Raw genomic sequence first — 14,296 nt, forward strand, 5'->3', positions numbered from 1 at the left:
GTATCGCCCTTAAGTCCGCCCACAGCAGGGGCGCATGCGTAATATAGCCTTTCGGTCGCGCGCTTTTTCTCTGAGCATGCGCATTATCCCCTTTTCAAGCTACAGCGAGGCGAGCTGAAAGTGCGACCATGCGGAATAGAGCCTTTTCAAACCGCCCTTCACCCGCGACGCATGCGCAGTGGCGGTCGAGCTCAAGCCCCGCCCCGGAGGCCGCGAATTGGCTGCCGCTGTTCCCTTTCCTGGGCACTGATTGGACGCCGCGTTGGCTTTAAAAACGCGCGTTGGCCCCATCTGCGGCTCAGACGATTTCGAGGCAGCGGCGCGGAAGGAAGGGTGTTGAAAAGAAAGGGAGGGAGGTGGGGCTCTCCTTTCTCCCCATGAGAGCACTTCCGCCGGATGTTCCCTCTGCGCCGAAGATGCCCGGAAGCCCCGCTGGGATCAGGCGCCGCCATGTTCCCTCCGGAGCAGCAGTTGCGACACCCGGGGATCCTGCCTGCCAACAGCGCCCAGGCCATGAGCCTCCACCTCGCCGGAAGCGGAAATGACGGCTATGGCTTCCAGCAGCAGCATCAACATTATTATCAGCAACCATTCGGCTTCGAGTCGCCATCCTGTCTCCATAGCAACAACAACCGGATGTTGGATTTCGCCGGCTTCGAGTTGGACAGCGCCGGAAGTGACGCCACGCCATCAACCTCTTCCTTTGTCCCGCCTCCGTATCCTAGCAACGCGCGGACTTGCTTGCCGCTCGACCAATCGCCGCACCGTGCTGCTGCTTTTCAAGGCATGTCTTTGAGCGGAGAATATAATCATAGTAATAGCCTCACTAATGGATACAAGCATCCTGGATACGCGGAAGCGGATTACAGCGTCTCCCCGGGGGCGGGGAGTGGCTTGTGCGTTGCTAAGCAACAGCAGCAGTACCAAAATGGCGGGTATTTCGAGCGGCCGTTTGTTTCGCCGAGAATGGCAAATAATAACAGCGCATGTGCACAACTGCAGCCAATGAGGCAATGTGCCGAACCGCAAGCCAGTGGGGGCGGCAGCGCGCACGGGCCTCATTTCTCCTCAGCCGCCGAGACGTTCGGCTCTCCGCCGTGCCTGCAGCATTACGACGCCGCGCTTTACGGCCACGCTGCCAAAAGGCCTCGTTACGACCCTTGGGGGGGGCACCACCATAGTAGCCAGCATTCCTTAACGGACTACAACTCCCATGGCAACGAAATGTACGCCAAGGCGGCGCTAATGATGAAGCAAATGGCGGCCAGACCTCAATTGCGGGCGAACGAGGCCTATGAGGCGAATTGGTTTGACGGCAACCATAATAGTGAGGCTTTGTACGGCAGCGAAGGCCTCAAAACTAATCCCAATGAGGCTTTGTATGGCAGCGAAGGCCTCAAATCGACTCCCAATGAGGTTTTGTATGGCAAATCTCCCAGTGAGGCCTTGTATGGAACAGAAGGCCTCAAATCAACTTCCAGTGAGGTTTTGTTTGGCAGTGAAGGCCTCAAATCTACTCCCAGTGAATCCATGCATGGCAAATCAACTCCCAATGAGGCTTTGTATGGAGCAGAAGGTCTCAAAATGTCTCCTTTGTTGTCGTCCTCCTCTCCGTCCCCTCCATTAGGATTAATGGATTTTAATACGAACAACAACAAACTTGGGACGCTTTTTCTGAAGAAAAACAACACCTTGCATCACAACAGCAATTTGCATAATTTATTTGGACAGAACTGCCTGGCCGCCCTGTCGACAGCTTGTCAGAACATGATCGCCAGCTTGGGGTCGCCTAACTTGCATGTGACCTTTAGTAAAAAAGGAAGTAATAATAGTATAGAGAAAGTCGCCAAGGTCAATCTTAGTGATGGGAATAGCGGTAGTGAAGGCTTTTCGCCCAATCAGAAAGCAGGGGGTGGGGCCAAGAGGGGGAGGAGGAAGCGGGAAAGCGGGGAGAGCCCATCCCCAGTTGTCAATCGAGAGCCCCCGACACCTCCCAGGGCTCAGAATGGGGAGGCTAGCAATAGGAATAATGGTAATGGTAGGGAGATAGGGGCCCATAATAATTCAGTGGGAGGCCCTAATATGGGCCCTAGTGGGCAGATAGGGGCACATAATAACCCAATAGGGGCCTCCAATGCATTGGGTGTGGCTAATAACTCAATGGGAGCCCCCAATATAGGCCTGAATGGACAGATAGGGGCCAGTAACCCAAAAGGAGGGCCTAATATGGGTCTCAGTGGGCAAATAGGGGCCAATAACCCAATGGGAGGCCCCAATGTACAATTAGAGGGCAATAATAACCAATTGGGAGGCCCGAATAACTCAATGGGGGTCCCCAATGGACTGATAGGTAATAACCAAATGGGAGGCTCCAATATGGGTCCCAATGGGCAAATAGGTACCAACAATCCAGTAGGAGACCCCAACATAAGCTCAAATGGACAGATAAGGGCCTCCAATTTATTGGGAGGCCCTAGTATGGGTCCCAATGGACAAATAGGGGCCTCCAATGCATTGGGAGGCCCCAATATGGGTCCCAATGGGCAGATAGGAGCCAATAACCCATTGGGAGGCCCTAATAATGGCCTGAATGGACAGATAGGGGGCTATAATAATCCAATGGGCCCCCCAGAATCGTCTGTAGGGCCAATGAATGAGTCTGCTAAGGGCCCCCCATTGGAGGAGGTCCACCCTTTGGAGATCCTGCAGGCCCAGATCCAGCTCCAGAGGCAGCAGTTCAGCATCTCGGAGGAAGGGGGGGATCTCAACAACAAGGAAAACAACAAGGGAAACAACAACAACAAAGGGAATAACATGAACAACAGTAAAAGTTTGGACTCGCTGTTAGGGGCTGCTGGATGGTACCTGGGGGACACACACCCTTCTTCTTCCAAGAAGGGAGAAGAGGACAGCAAGGAGAGCAAGAAAGGTAATGCGATGTATATGAAGATAATCATATTTATTATATATTTTAACATATATATTTCATTTCATTATGTCTTACACTTTTTTATTTAATTTTGATCTTTTTTATTTTGTTACTATATTTTTGTATTTATTTTTACTTATATTTATTTGTATACTGATTTATTCTTATTTTATCACATTTGTACTCATTTATTATATTTGATTTATTTTTCATTTTTATTATTTTATTTTACCTATTCTTTTGCTTGTTTTATGTAAATATATTTATCATATTTATTCATTTATTTTTCAATTTTATCACTTTATTTATCTATTATATTTTGTTTGTATTATGTTTCTTTTGATGTATTTGCTTTGATGTAAAAATATAATAAATATAATATTATGTATTAAATATTTCATTTATTATATTTTGTGTTATATTTATTTCATATACTATAATTTTATTTGATTATTTATTTATAAGGAATAAAATGTTTACATTCATTTTATTTTATTATTATTTTATTTTGTTATTTATATTATATAAATATATTATATTATTTATATTATATTTATTTGTATATAATTATATTTATTATAGTTATTATTAAATATTGATCTTGGATGCAACTACATTGTTTTAATGTTTTTAATGGATATTTTATAATTTAATGTTTTAATTAATGTCTAACTTGTGTTGTATTGTTATGTTTTATGTGTTGGCATTAAATTGTTGCCGGTTGTAAGCCACCCTGAGCCCCCCCCCCCCCTCAGAGGTTGAGAAGGACGGGGTACAAAAGTTTGAAATAAATAAATAATATATTAATAGTAATAATAATAAACAACCTTTATTTATACCCCACTACCATCTCCCGAAGGACTCGGTGCGGTTTATAAGAGGCCGAGCCCAAATACATCTGTAAAAAAGCAACAACAATACAGACAATAAATAAACTCATAAACAAAGGCATAAACAGTAACAATAACACCACGGCGCATTAAAAACCTATGGCAGGGCCAAATGTAATAATTAAAATTTTAAAAATGCTTGGCATATAACTAGGATAGGTATTTGGAGAGAGATGGAGCGAGCAGTCAATCCTAGATCATTAGTAAAGTGCGATTAGGGACATGTTGCTTAGGGTTTCCTTATTCTGGGAAGGCACACTGGAAAAACCACGTTTTCAGGCTCCTCTTGTAAATTAAACCCAACCTGTAAATTAAACCCAACATACCTGTTTAATTTATGTTACATTTATTTTATTTTATTTGCTGATTATATCACAAGTTATTTACTGTTAAACAAACCAACCAACATCCACTTCTTTAATCAGGATGATGGGAATCGGAGTCTAAAGAGAGTTAAATACATAGATAAAAATATAATGTGATCAATACAATAAATTAGTGAAAAAGGACTTCTCTTTCTTCTCTCATTTCTTCCTCTCCATCCTTTGTTTCTCTTATTATTATTTCACTTTATTTATTCCTTCTTTCTATACTTACTCATTCTTTTCTTCCTTTCCTCACTTTCTCCTTCATTCCTCTTTTTTTGATATGCCTGTTCTTATATTTTCTCCTTTCTTTCTTCTTTTCTCTTTCCTTCCATATTATTCCTTCCTTCTTTCTCTACTATTACTACTATTACATCCTGTTTCTTCCTTCTTTTTTATTATTATAAATATTTGTACTATATCTATATTCTTCCTTTGTCATTATTTATATTATTATTACATCCCTTTTCTTCCTTCTGTCTCCTATCCTTCCATATTCCTTCCTTCCTTGGGTTGCTGTTGGTTTTTCAGGTTGTATGGGCATGTTTTAGAAGCATTCTGATGTTTCGCCTGCATCTGTGGTAGCACAGATGCCACAGATGCAGGCGAAATGTCAGGAGAGAATTTTTCTAGAACATGCCCATACAGCCCGAAAAACTAACAACCCAGTGATTTTGTCCGTGAAAGCCTTTAACAATACCTTATTTCTCTCTCTCTCTTCTACTCTTTCCTTCTCTTCTACTATTATAAATATTATATATCTCTATTATTGGTGTTGTTATAATTATTCGTATTATATCCTTTTTCTTCTTTCCTCTGGTTTTTGCTCCCTCCTTTCTATTTTTTATATTATTATTATTATTATTATTATTATTATTATATTGCTTTTCTTCCTTCTTCAGTCTTTCGCCTTCTTTCTTTCCCCAGTGGCTCAATGGGTTAAACCCTTGTGCCAGCAAGACTGCTGATCAACAGGTCAGTGATTTGAACCTGGGGAGAGTGGGTTAAGCTCCCTCTATCAGCTCCAGCTCCCCATGTGGGGACACGAGAGAAGCCTCCCACAAGGATGGTAAAAAATCAAACATCCGGGTGTCCCCTAGGCAATGTTCTTATAGACGGCCAATTCTCAACACCAGAAATGACTTGCAGTTTCTCAAGTTGCTTCTCACATGAAAAAAAAATCTTTCTCTTCTTCTTATATCCCTTTTCTTCCTCTGTCTTTCTCAATTCTTCCCCAAATTCCTTATATATTGTATTATATTATATATCTTTATATATCATATTTATTAAATTACCTTTTCTCCTTCTGTATTATTCCTTCCTTTAATTTTTTTCCTTCAGTTTCCTTCCTTCTATTATTATTATTATTATTACCATTTTTCCTGTGTTTTTCTTTATCATTCTTTTCTTCCTTTTTATTCCTTCCATTTCCTTCCTTCTTTCTGTTCTTCTATTATTATTATTATTATTATTATTATTATTTTCTTTTTCTGTCTCTATCTCTTCAATTGTCCTTTCTTTCCTTATTCCTTATTCTCTCTCTATGTTTCTTTTCTTTCTTTTTCTCCTTCCTTCCTTCCTATTCATTCTCCCTCTATTCCACTGTTCATCTTTCCTTTCTTTCCTTCTTTTTCTCTTTCTTTCTTTCTTTCTTTCTTTCTTCCAATTGCTTTCTTTCTTCCTTTCCCCTTCTTCCTATCCTTCCATATTATTCCTTTCTTTCTTTTCCTCCCTCTTTCTCCTTCTTTTCTCCCGTTATTTCTTCCCTCCATTTCCTTCTGTTTTTCTCTTTCTTTTATTATTTTATTTAACTCCTTTTCCTTTAATCTTCTTTCTTATTATTCCTTCTGTTTCTCACTCTCTCCTTTCCTTCCTTTGTTCTCTTTCTTTCTTCCATTCCTTGTTATTTCTTCTCTTTTTCTCTTTCTGGCTTGCCGTTCATCTTTCCTTCCTTCTTTCTCCATCTCTTTTTCTTTCTTTTCTTTTTTCTTTCTCTTTATTTCCTTCTCTTTTCTTTCTTTTCCTTCCGTCTTTCCTTCCTTCCTTATTATTCCTTGTCTTTTTCACCGTCCCTGCTGTTCATGTTTCCTTTCTTTATCTTATCTTTCCTTTCTTTTTTCTTTCCTTCCTTTTTCCTCCTTTCTTTTTATTTTTCTTTATTTCCTTTGATATTATTCCTTCTATCCCTCTTCCCTCCTACCTTTCCTTCCTTCCTTATTATTCCTTATCCTATTCTTTCCCTCTTTCTGTCATTCTTACTTTCTCCTGTTTCTTCCTTCCTTTGTTCTTATCTTTCTTTCAGACTTTCTTCTTCCTTCCTCTTTCTCTCCCTTTCCTTTCTTTCTATTCATTCTACGTCTTCCCATCTTTCCTTTTTTATTTCTCAGTCTTTCCTTTATTATTCCTCCTGTTTCTCTCTTTGTTCTGCCTTCTGTCTTTCCTTTCTTTTTATTCCTTCCCACCCCCCAACCCTTTGACTTTCTTTCTTTCCTTCTCTCCTTTTTCTTTCATTCTTCTCTTCCTTCCTTATTATTCCTTCATTCATCCCTCTTTCTACCTTTCTTTCTCCCATTTCTTCCTATCTTTCTTTCCTTCCACCCCCCTTCTCTCTTTCTTTCATTCCTTCATTCACTTTCTTTTTCACTCCTCTTCTTTCTCTTTCCTTCCTTCATATTCCTTATCATTCCATTTCTCTTTTCCTTTCTTTATCCTGTTCTTTCCTTTCTATTTATTCTTCCTTCCTTCTGATTCATTTTCTCTCCTTTCTTTCTTCCTTCCCTATCTTTCTTTCTTCTTCCATCTCTTTCTCTTTTCTTCCCTCCCTTTTATTTCTTATCTTTCTATCTAGCTATCTATCCTTCCTTCTTCCATCTCTATTTTACTTCCTTCTTTTTTTACATTCCTTCCTTTTTATTTCTTCTACTGCCTTCCTTCTTTCCTTCTCTTTCTCTCTCCGTCCCTTCCTCCTGTCTTTTTTCTTTTTATTCCTTTCTTTCCCTCGCTCTTACCTTTACTTCGCTTGTCTTTCCTTCCTTTCTTCTGTTTCTTGCTCCTTTTCTCTTTTCTCGTTCTTTATCTTTCTCCTTTTCTCTCTCTTTGATCCTTATTATTCCTTCTCTTTTTTCTTCCTTTATTTTCTTTCTCATTTTGCTCCTTCTTTTCCTTTCTACCGTCTCCTCTTTCTATTTATTTCTTACATTTCCGTCTTTCTCTCGTTTCCTTCCTTTCTGTTTATCATTCTCCTTTCTTTCTCTCTTTCCTTTTTATCTCTCTCATTCTCCCTTTCCTTCCTTCTTTCTCTATTTCTCGTTCCTATTTATCTCTTACCTTTCCTTCCTTCTTTCTCTATTTCTCCTTCCTATTTCTCTTACCTTTCCTTCCTTCTTTCCATTCCCTCTTTCTCTCCTCCCTTTTCTCCCTTTTCCTCTCCTTCTTCCGTCTATTTCTCATTTGTTCCTTACTATTTATTTATTCTTTCTTCCTCTTTCTCCCTCTTACTTTGCTTACATTTCTTTCTTTCCGTCTCTCTTTCTCATTCTTTCTTTCTCCCGTTTTCTTCCTTATCTTTCTTGCATTTTAGTTCTTTTTAAATTTATTTCTTACATTTCCTTTTTCTCATCCTTCTTTTTGTCTTTCTCTCATTCTCTCATTCCTTCCCTCTGCTTCCAGTTTCTTCTTTCCTTTTTATTTCTTCCATTCCCGTTCTTCCGACTCTTCTTCTCCTTCCCTCTCTTTCCTTCTTTCCTTCTGTTCCTCCTTTTCTTCTTCCTTCTTTTTTTATTTTTTTTTCTTTCTCCCGTTTCTTCATTCTTATTTCTTTACTTCTTTCTCTTTCTTTCTCCTTCTACTTTTTTTCTTTACTTCCGTATATTTCTACTTGTCTTCTTTCTTTTGCTTTCTTTCTTTCTTTCTTTCATTCTGTTTCCGTCTCCTCCAGTTCCTCCCTTATTTCTTCTTTCCTTTCTTCTTTCATCTTTTTCTTTTTTATTCCTTCCTTTTGATTTATTTCTATCGTTCTCTCATTTCTTTCTTCTTTTTCCTTCCTTCCTTTCTATTTATTTCCTTCTATTTCTCCTTCTTTTCTTTCTTCTTTTTTCCTCTTTATTTCTTGTCTTTCTTTCATTCATTTCTTCCCCATTCCTTCCTTTTTGTCTCCTTCATACAATACACAAAATAAAGACAAAATAATGCAAATTATTCATGACAACATATTAATAAATCAATGGTAAGCTATCAACAAGGGATTAGAAGGACATTGTGTGTGTGTGTGTATACATACACATACATACATACATACATACACACACATAAATATAAATAGATATTTATAAAATATATAATATAATTAGAATATAAATATATTATTGGCAACTTGCCGGAAGACAAAACTCTCACACACATGCACACACACATATATATCATTAAATGATATAAATATTAAATAATCAAAAAGAACATATATTATTAACATGCATGTCTATGTTAAAATAACATAAATATTATTAGAAAGCGTTAACAGTATTGAATGTTATTAAAATATTAATATTAACTATATTATATTTTAATAACACACATATTTATATTGTTGACATGAAAGATGGGCATTTATTACAAAATAATTTAAATATATAAATTATATAATGTTATTATTTTATTATATATTATTTTATTGATAGTTTTTTATTCTATTTGCAATTTATTATGAGGGAGTTTTTTATTATTTTGATACAATATATTATTTTTATATTTATATATTTTGCTTATTTCTTTCTAAAGTGTTGAGATAAATATTATTATTATTATTATATATTTATTTAAAATGTTTAGGAATCATAATGATATCTGATTGTTATTTTGCTTCACCAAATATATATATAATATTTTATTATTATTTACAATTGCAACAGAGTGGGACAATAAGATAATATACTGTTTTATGTATTATTATATTTTGTACTTATTAAACTAATGTTATAATATACATTTGGAACACTTTGGGGTATCATTTCAGTACATTCATCATCATCATCATATTAAATTACTTATTAATCGCCCTCCATCCAACAATGCTCTAGGTGATTAACAGCTAAATTGTAAAAGATAAAATACATACATACAGAATTTAAAAATTAACAGAGATCGAATCCTCTAGTAAAAAGCCAGGTTTTAAGTGCTAAAGTAAAAGGCCCTAAGTCACACATGGCTCTCATATAGAGCGGCAAGGAATTCCATAAGGCAAGGGCAGAAATAGAAAAAGCCCTGCATCTGGTACTTTCCAAGTGCACTTTTCTAGGACCTGGTATATAGAGTAAGTTGCGTTGAGCTAGTTGTTGCGACCTCCGATGATGGGAGAAGGAGAGGTGGTCCCTAAGGTACGATGGAGAATTTTAAAGGTCAGAACTAACATTTTATACAGGCCACGGTACTCAGTTGGAAGCCAATGTAAATGTTGCAGCACTGGTGTTATATGGCATTTAATGGGCGTTCTTGTGAGTATCCTGGCTGCCACATTCTGAACAATACGGAGCTTTCGGGTCGTAGACATAGGAAGGCCAAGATTCTGTTGCTATAGTCCAGCCTAGACGTGACCGTGGCATGGATGACAGTTGCCAGAGCCTCGTCAGATAGGTAGGGTGTCAGTTGCCTCACTTGTTGTAGACCCGTCGCAAACTCTGTTCCTGCGGGAGAAAACCTTGCTAGCACGTCCCTGGCGTCATGAGCCTGCGCCTCTCTCCCCGCCCCTTTCTCCGCCCCTTTCTCTTTGCCAGCGTGGTTTTTCCTTTGCTAGGGCAGCATTGCCCGCAATTTTCTCTCAGTTGAATTCTGCCAACTGAGAGAGTATGCTGGCAATGCTGCCCTAGCAAAGGAAAAACCACTCTCGCAAGGAGAAAGAGGCGGAGAAAGGGGCGGGGCGAGAGGCGGAGTCTCATGATGTCAGGGACATGCTAGCAAGGTTTGCTCCCGCAGGAACAGAGTTTGCGACGGCTCGTAGATAGAAAAAGACCTGTTTGCTGGCAGCAGCTACCTGAGCTTCCATTGTCAGCTGTGAATCCAGGATGACACCTAAGCTCTTAACAGTGGTAGATGGAGATAGGCGGCACCATCGAAGGTGGGTAACGGATGAGTCAGACCTGCTGGGCAGCCATGCCAGAGAATCTCAGTCTTCACCGGGTTCAGTATATATATATTCCATTATATTTCTGTTGTGTTAATAGTAGTAATAATAAGATTTTAAATGTGATGATGATGATGATGGTGATAATTGAAATGACAGAAAGGATATCTTTCTAAATATTTGGCTAATATTATATATTAATTTACTATTTATTATTATTGAAATTCAACAAATTTGGATTTACTCTATTTTCTATTAGTGTATTTCTATTAGTATGTTTTCTTTTTTCAAGGGAATTTATTTAATATATTTTCCTTTTTTACATGCATATATTTAATATATTTTCCTTTTAAAGGGGAATTTATTTAAAATATTTCCCTTTTTTTAAAAAAACAAATATATTTTGCATACAATCTATATAATTTTTTATTTTATTTTATTTATTGGCAAAATATTTCAAAGTAATGTTTATTATTATTTCCCAGTCAAATATTAGGTTTAATTATTTTAATTAATTTAATGTAATATTAAATTTTAATGGCGAATCGATGTGTGTGGTCCTTTGGAAATGCCGCTCCTTAATTGACTTAATTAGAATTAATTGCAGGAATTAATCTCTTTATTTTCTCCTTTGACTATTGATGATTAATGAATGGCTTTTATTTGTTTTTCCATTAAATTAAATTTAAAAAATAGTAAATAACCCAACAATTTTTATATTTTAAATATATATTAAATTATAAGTAATATAAGTAAGAGAAATAAATATATAGAAATAAATAACTTTTAAAAATTATAAATATGAAATGGGAAGAAAATGCAGAAATAAATATATATAAATATATGTATATTTATAAACCAGTAGTTTTTTTTTTAAAGGATTAAATATATTAAATGGGAAGAACATACAGGAACATGCACACACACAAACCAAGATTATGGCAACAAGAATGATTGACAACTGGAAAATAGAGGGAGAAAACGTGGAGGCCGTGACAGACTTTGTATTTCTAGGTGCAAAGATTACTGCAGATGCAGACTGTGGCCAGGAAATCAGAAGACGCTTACTACTTGGGAGGAGAGCAATGTCCAGTCTTGATAAAATAGTAAAGAGTAGAGACATCACACTGGCAACAAAGATCCGCATAGTCAAAGCCAAGGTATTCCCTGTAGTAACCTAAGGATGTGAGAGCTGGACCTTAGAGAAGGCTGAGCGAAGGAAGATCGATGCTTTTGAGCTGTGGTGCTGGAGGAAAGTGCTGAGAGTGCCTTGGACTGCGAGAAGATCCAACCAGTCCATCCTCCAGGAAATAAAGCCCGACTGCTCATTGGAGGGAAGGATACTAGAGACAAAGTTGAAGTACTTTGGCCACATCATGAGGAGACAAGAAAGCCTGGAGAAGACAATTATGCTGGGGAAAGTGGAAGGAAAAAGGAAGAGGGTCCGACCAAGGGCAAGATGGATGGATGGCTTCCTTGAAGTGACTGGACTGACCTTGAAGGAGCTGGGGGTGGTGACGGCCGACAGGGAGCTCTGGCGTGGGCTGGTCCATGAGGTCACGAAGAGTCGGAGACGACTGAACGAATGAACAACAACAGTTTACGTTTCCTAATAATAATAATAATTTCTCCTTAATATATTTTTGTGAGGCATTTTCAGACATCATTATTTTATTTAAACTTCCTTCTTTAATATATTTTGACATTTCCTTGTTTCCATGTGTTTCATGGAGCGTTTTTCAAACATTATATGTAGTCCAAATAATAATGATATTTAATTCATTTATTTTATATATTTAAGGGCTTTCTTTTCTCCCCCCAAAAATTACCCTTTAGTTCTATTTAATTCCATGTCTTTTGTGTGAAAGGCCCTTTTATGGCAAAGAAAAGAAGGCCTTCCTTATTCTGCGCTCATGGCTTCCTTCGTTAGGACTTATTTCCCTCTGATTTCCCATTATTTACCTTATTTTCCTTCAATTTAGCCTTATTTACCTCAAATTCTACTAATTTCCCTTTCATTTATCATTTTCCCCCTCAGATTTTTACTTTTCTCCTCAGATTTCTATTTATATCCTCAAATTTATACTTATTTCCCTTCAGTGTAACCTTATTTAACTCAAATGTATCCTTACTTACCTCAGAACTGTTCTTTTTACCTCAAATTTTTCCTTATTTCCCTTCTATTAATCCTTTAAACCTCAGATTTATACTTGTTTACCTCAGATTTATACTCACCTCAGATTTCTACTTATTTCCCTTTCATTTATCATTATTTACCTCAGATTTATCATTTTACCTCATTTTTCTATTTATTTACTTCAGATTTATCCTTTTTTACTTCAATGTTTTAGTTATTTCCCTTCACTTTTATTCATTTTACATCAGAATTGAACACAAATTTCCCTCAGATTTCTTCTTATTGAATGCTAAATCCCCTTTATCCCCTGATTTCTCCTTATTTCCTTTCACTTTAGTCTGATTTGCCTCATTTTCCCCACTGCCTTCATTTCTTGTTAATTTCCTCCAAATGTATCCTTGTTTACTTAAAGTTTACCTCAGATTTCTCAATATTTACTGTTTTCCCTTCATAGTTACCCATATTTACTTCAGCTTTCTCCTTGTTTAGCTCAAACTTTTCGTTATTTCCTTCATTTCCCTTCCGTTTATCCTTATTTACTTCTGTCTCCTCATTATTTACCTATTTTCTTTTCTCTTCCACATCCGTATTTCCTCTCCAATTGAGCCTTATTCAGATTTATCATTGCTTCCCTTCAACTAAAACTTATTTACTTCAGATTTCCACTTATTTACCTCAGATTTTCACTTATATCCATCAGTTTTATCCCTTTCACCTCCGATTTATACTTATTAACCTTCAATTTATCTGTTTTTCCATTATTTTTATTCCTGTTTCCCTCCAACTGAGTCTTTTTTACTTTAATTTCCTCATTATTTCCTTCCGATGTTTACTTATTTCCTTCAGTTCTCTCGGCGTTATCATTATTTTCCTCAGTGTTGTGCTTATTTTCCTTATTTGTTCTTTCATTTATCCTTCTCTCAGATTTCTACTTACTTCAGATTTCCTCTTATTTCTCTCAATTTCCTAATTATTTCTCTTCATTTCTTGTTATTTCCCTTAAATTTATTCTTACTTTCCTCAGATTTCTGCTTTGCTTACCTCCATTTTCCTCTCATTTCTCATTATTTCTCTTCAATCTATCCTTTCTCTTCAATTCCTTATTTCCCGTATATCCTTATTTACCTCCATTTTCTCATTATTTACCTCCATTTCCCATTATTTCCTCCATTTCTTGTTATTTCCATCCTTATTTCTCTTCATATCCTCCTTATTTACTTCTTATTTCCTCCTTATTTCCCTTCAATTTCCTCATTTCTCTTCAGTTTATCCTCATCACACCACTTATTTCTTCTTATTTCCCTTCAATTCATCCGTATTTCCCTCATTTCATTTCCCTCCATCTTCCTACTTGCTTCCCTCAGGTTCCTTCATTTGAAAGGAAATGAAGTGGAAAATGGAGGAAAATGAGGAGAAAAGGAAGGAAATGGGGAAAATAATGTGGATATGAAGTGAAACAGGGCCTTCTCAGTGGTGGCCCCTCAGCTGTGGAACGCCCTCCCCACAGACATTAGATCGGCTCCCTCATTAATGGCATTTCAGAAGAAAGTAAAAACCTGGCTATTTGAACAGGCGTTTGAATAAGAAGTGCAATGAATTACAATGAATCATAGGAAATCGGAATAACGGATGACGAACTTGGATTGTGATTTCAGTTATGAGACGCTAATGAGTCACTTATTGATGTTGATTGATGTTTACTGATGTTAATTGCTTAGTGTATTATTTAATTGTTTTTATATGGTCTATATGTTGTTAGTATTGAATTTTTGCTGCTGTTTGTTTCTTGTTAACCGCTCTGAGTCGCCTAAGGGCTGAGAAGAGCGGTATACAAATAAAGTAAATAAATAAATAAATAAG

At 37.1% G+C, this 14,296-nt stretch overlaps 1 protein-coding gene across 2 annotated transcripts in view; it reads left to right on the forward strand.

Moving 5' to 3' along the window:
- The first annotated feature begins 252 nt into the window (after window positions 1-252).
- The window catches only part of LOC132780921 (transcriptional activator MN1), a 36,939-nt gene continuing 22,895 nt past the window's right edge, over window positions 253-14,296 (forward strand). For both annotated transcript variants that reach the window (XM_067462008.1, XM_067462009.1), the window contains exon 1: window positions 253-2,929. In XM_067462008.1, the coding sequence (XP_067318109.1) occupies window positions 397-2,929 (2,533 nt within the window). In that variant the 5' untranslated portion in view covers window positions 253-396. The remainder of the gene's footprint in view (window positions 2,930-14,296) is intronic.

Source organism: Anolis sagrei, chromosome Y (assembly GCF_037176765.1).
Source record: "Anolis sagrei isolate rAnoSag1 chromosome Y, rAnoSag1.mat, whole genome shotgun sequence".
NCBI lineage: Eukaryota > Metazoa > Chordata > Lepidosauria > Squamata > Dactyloidae > Anolis > Anolis sagrei.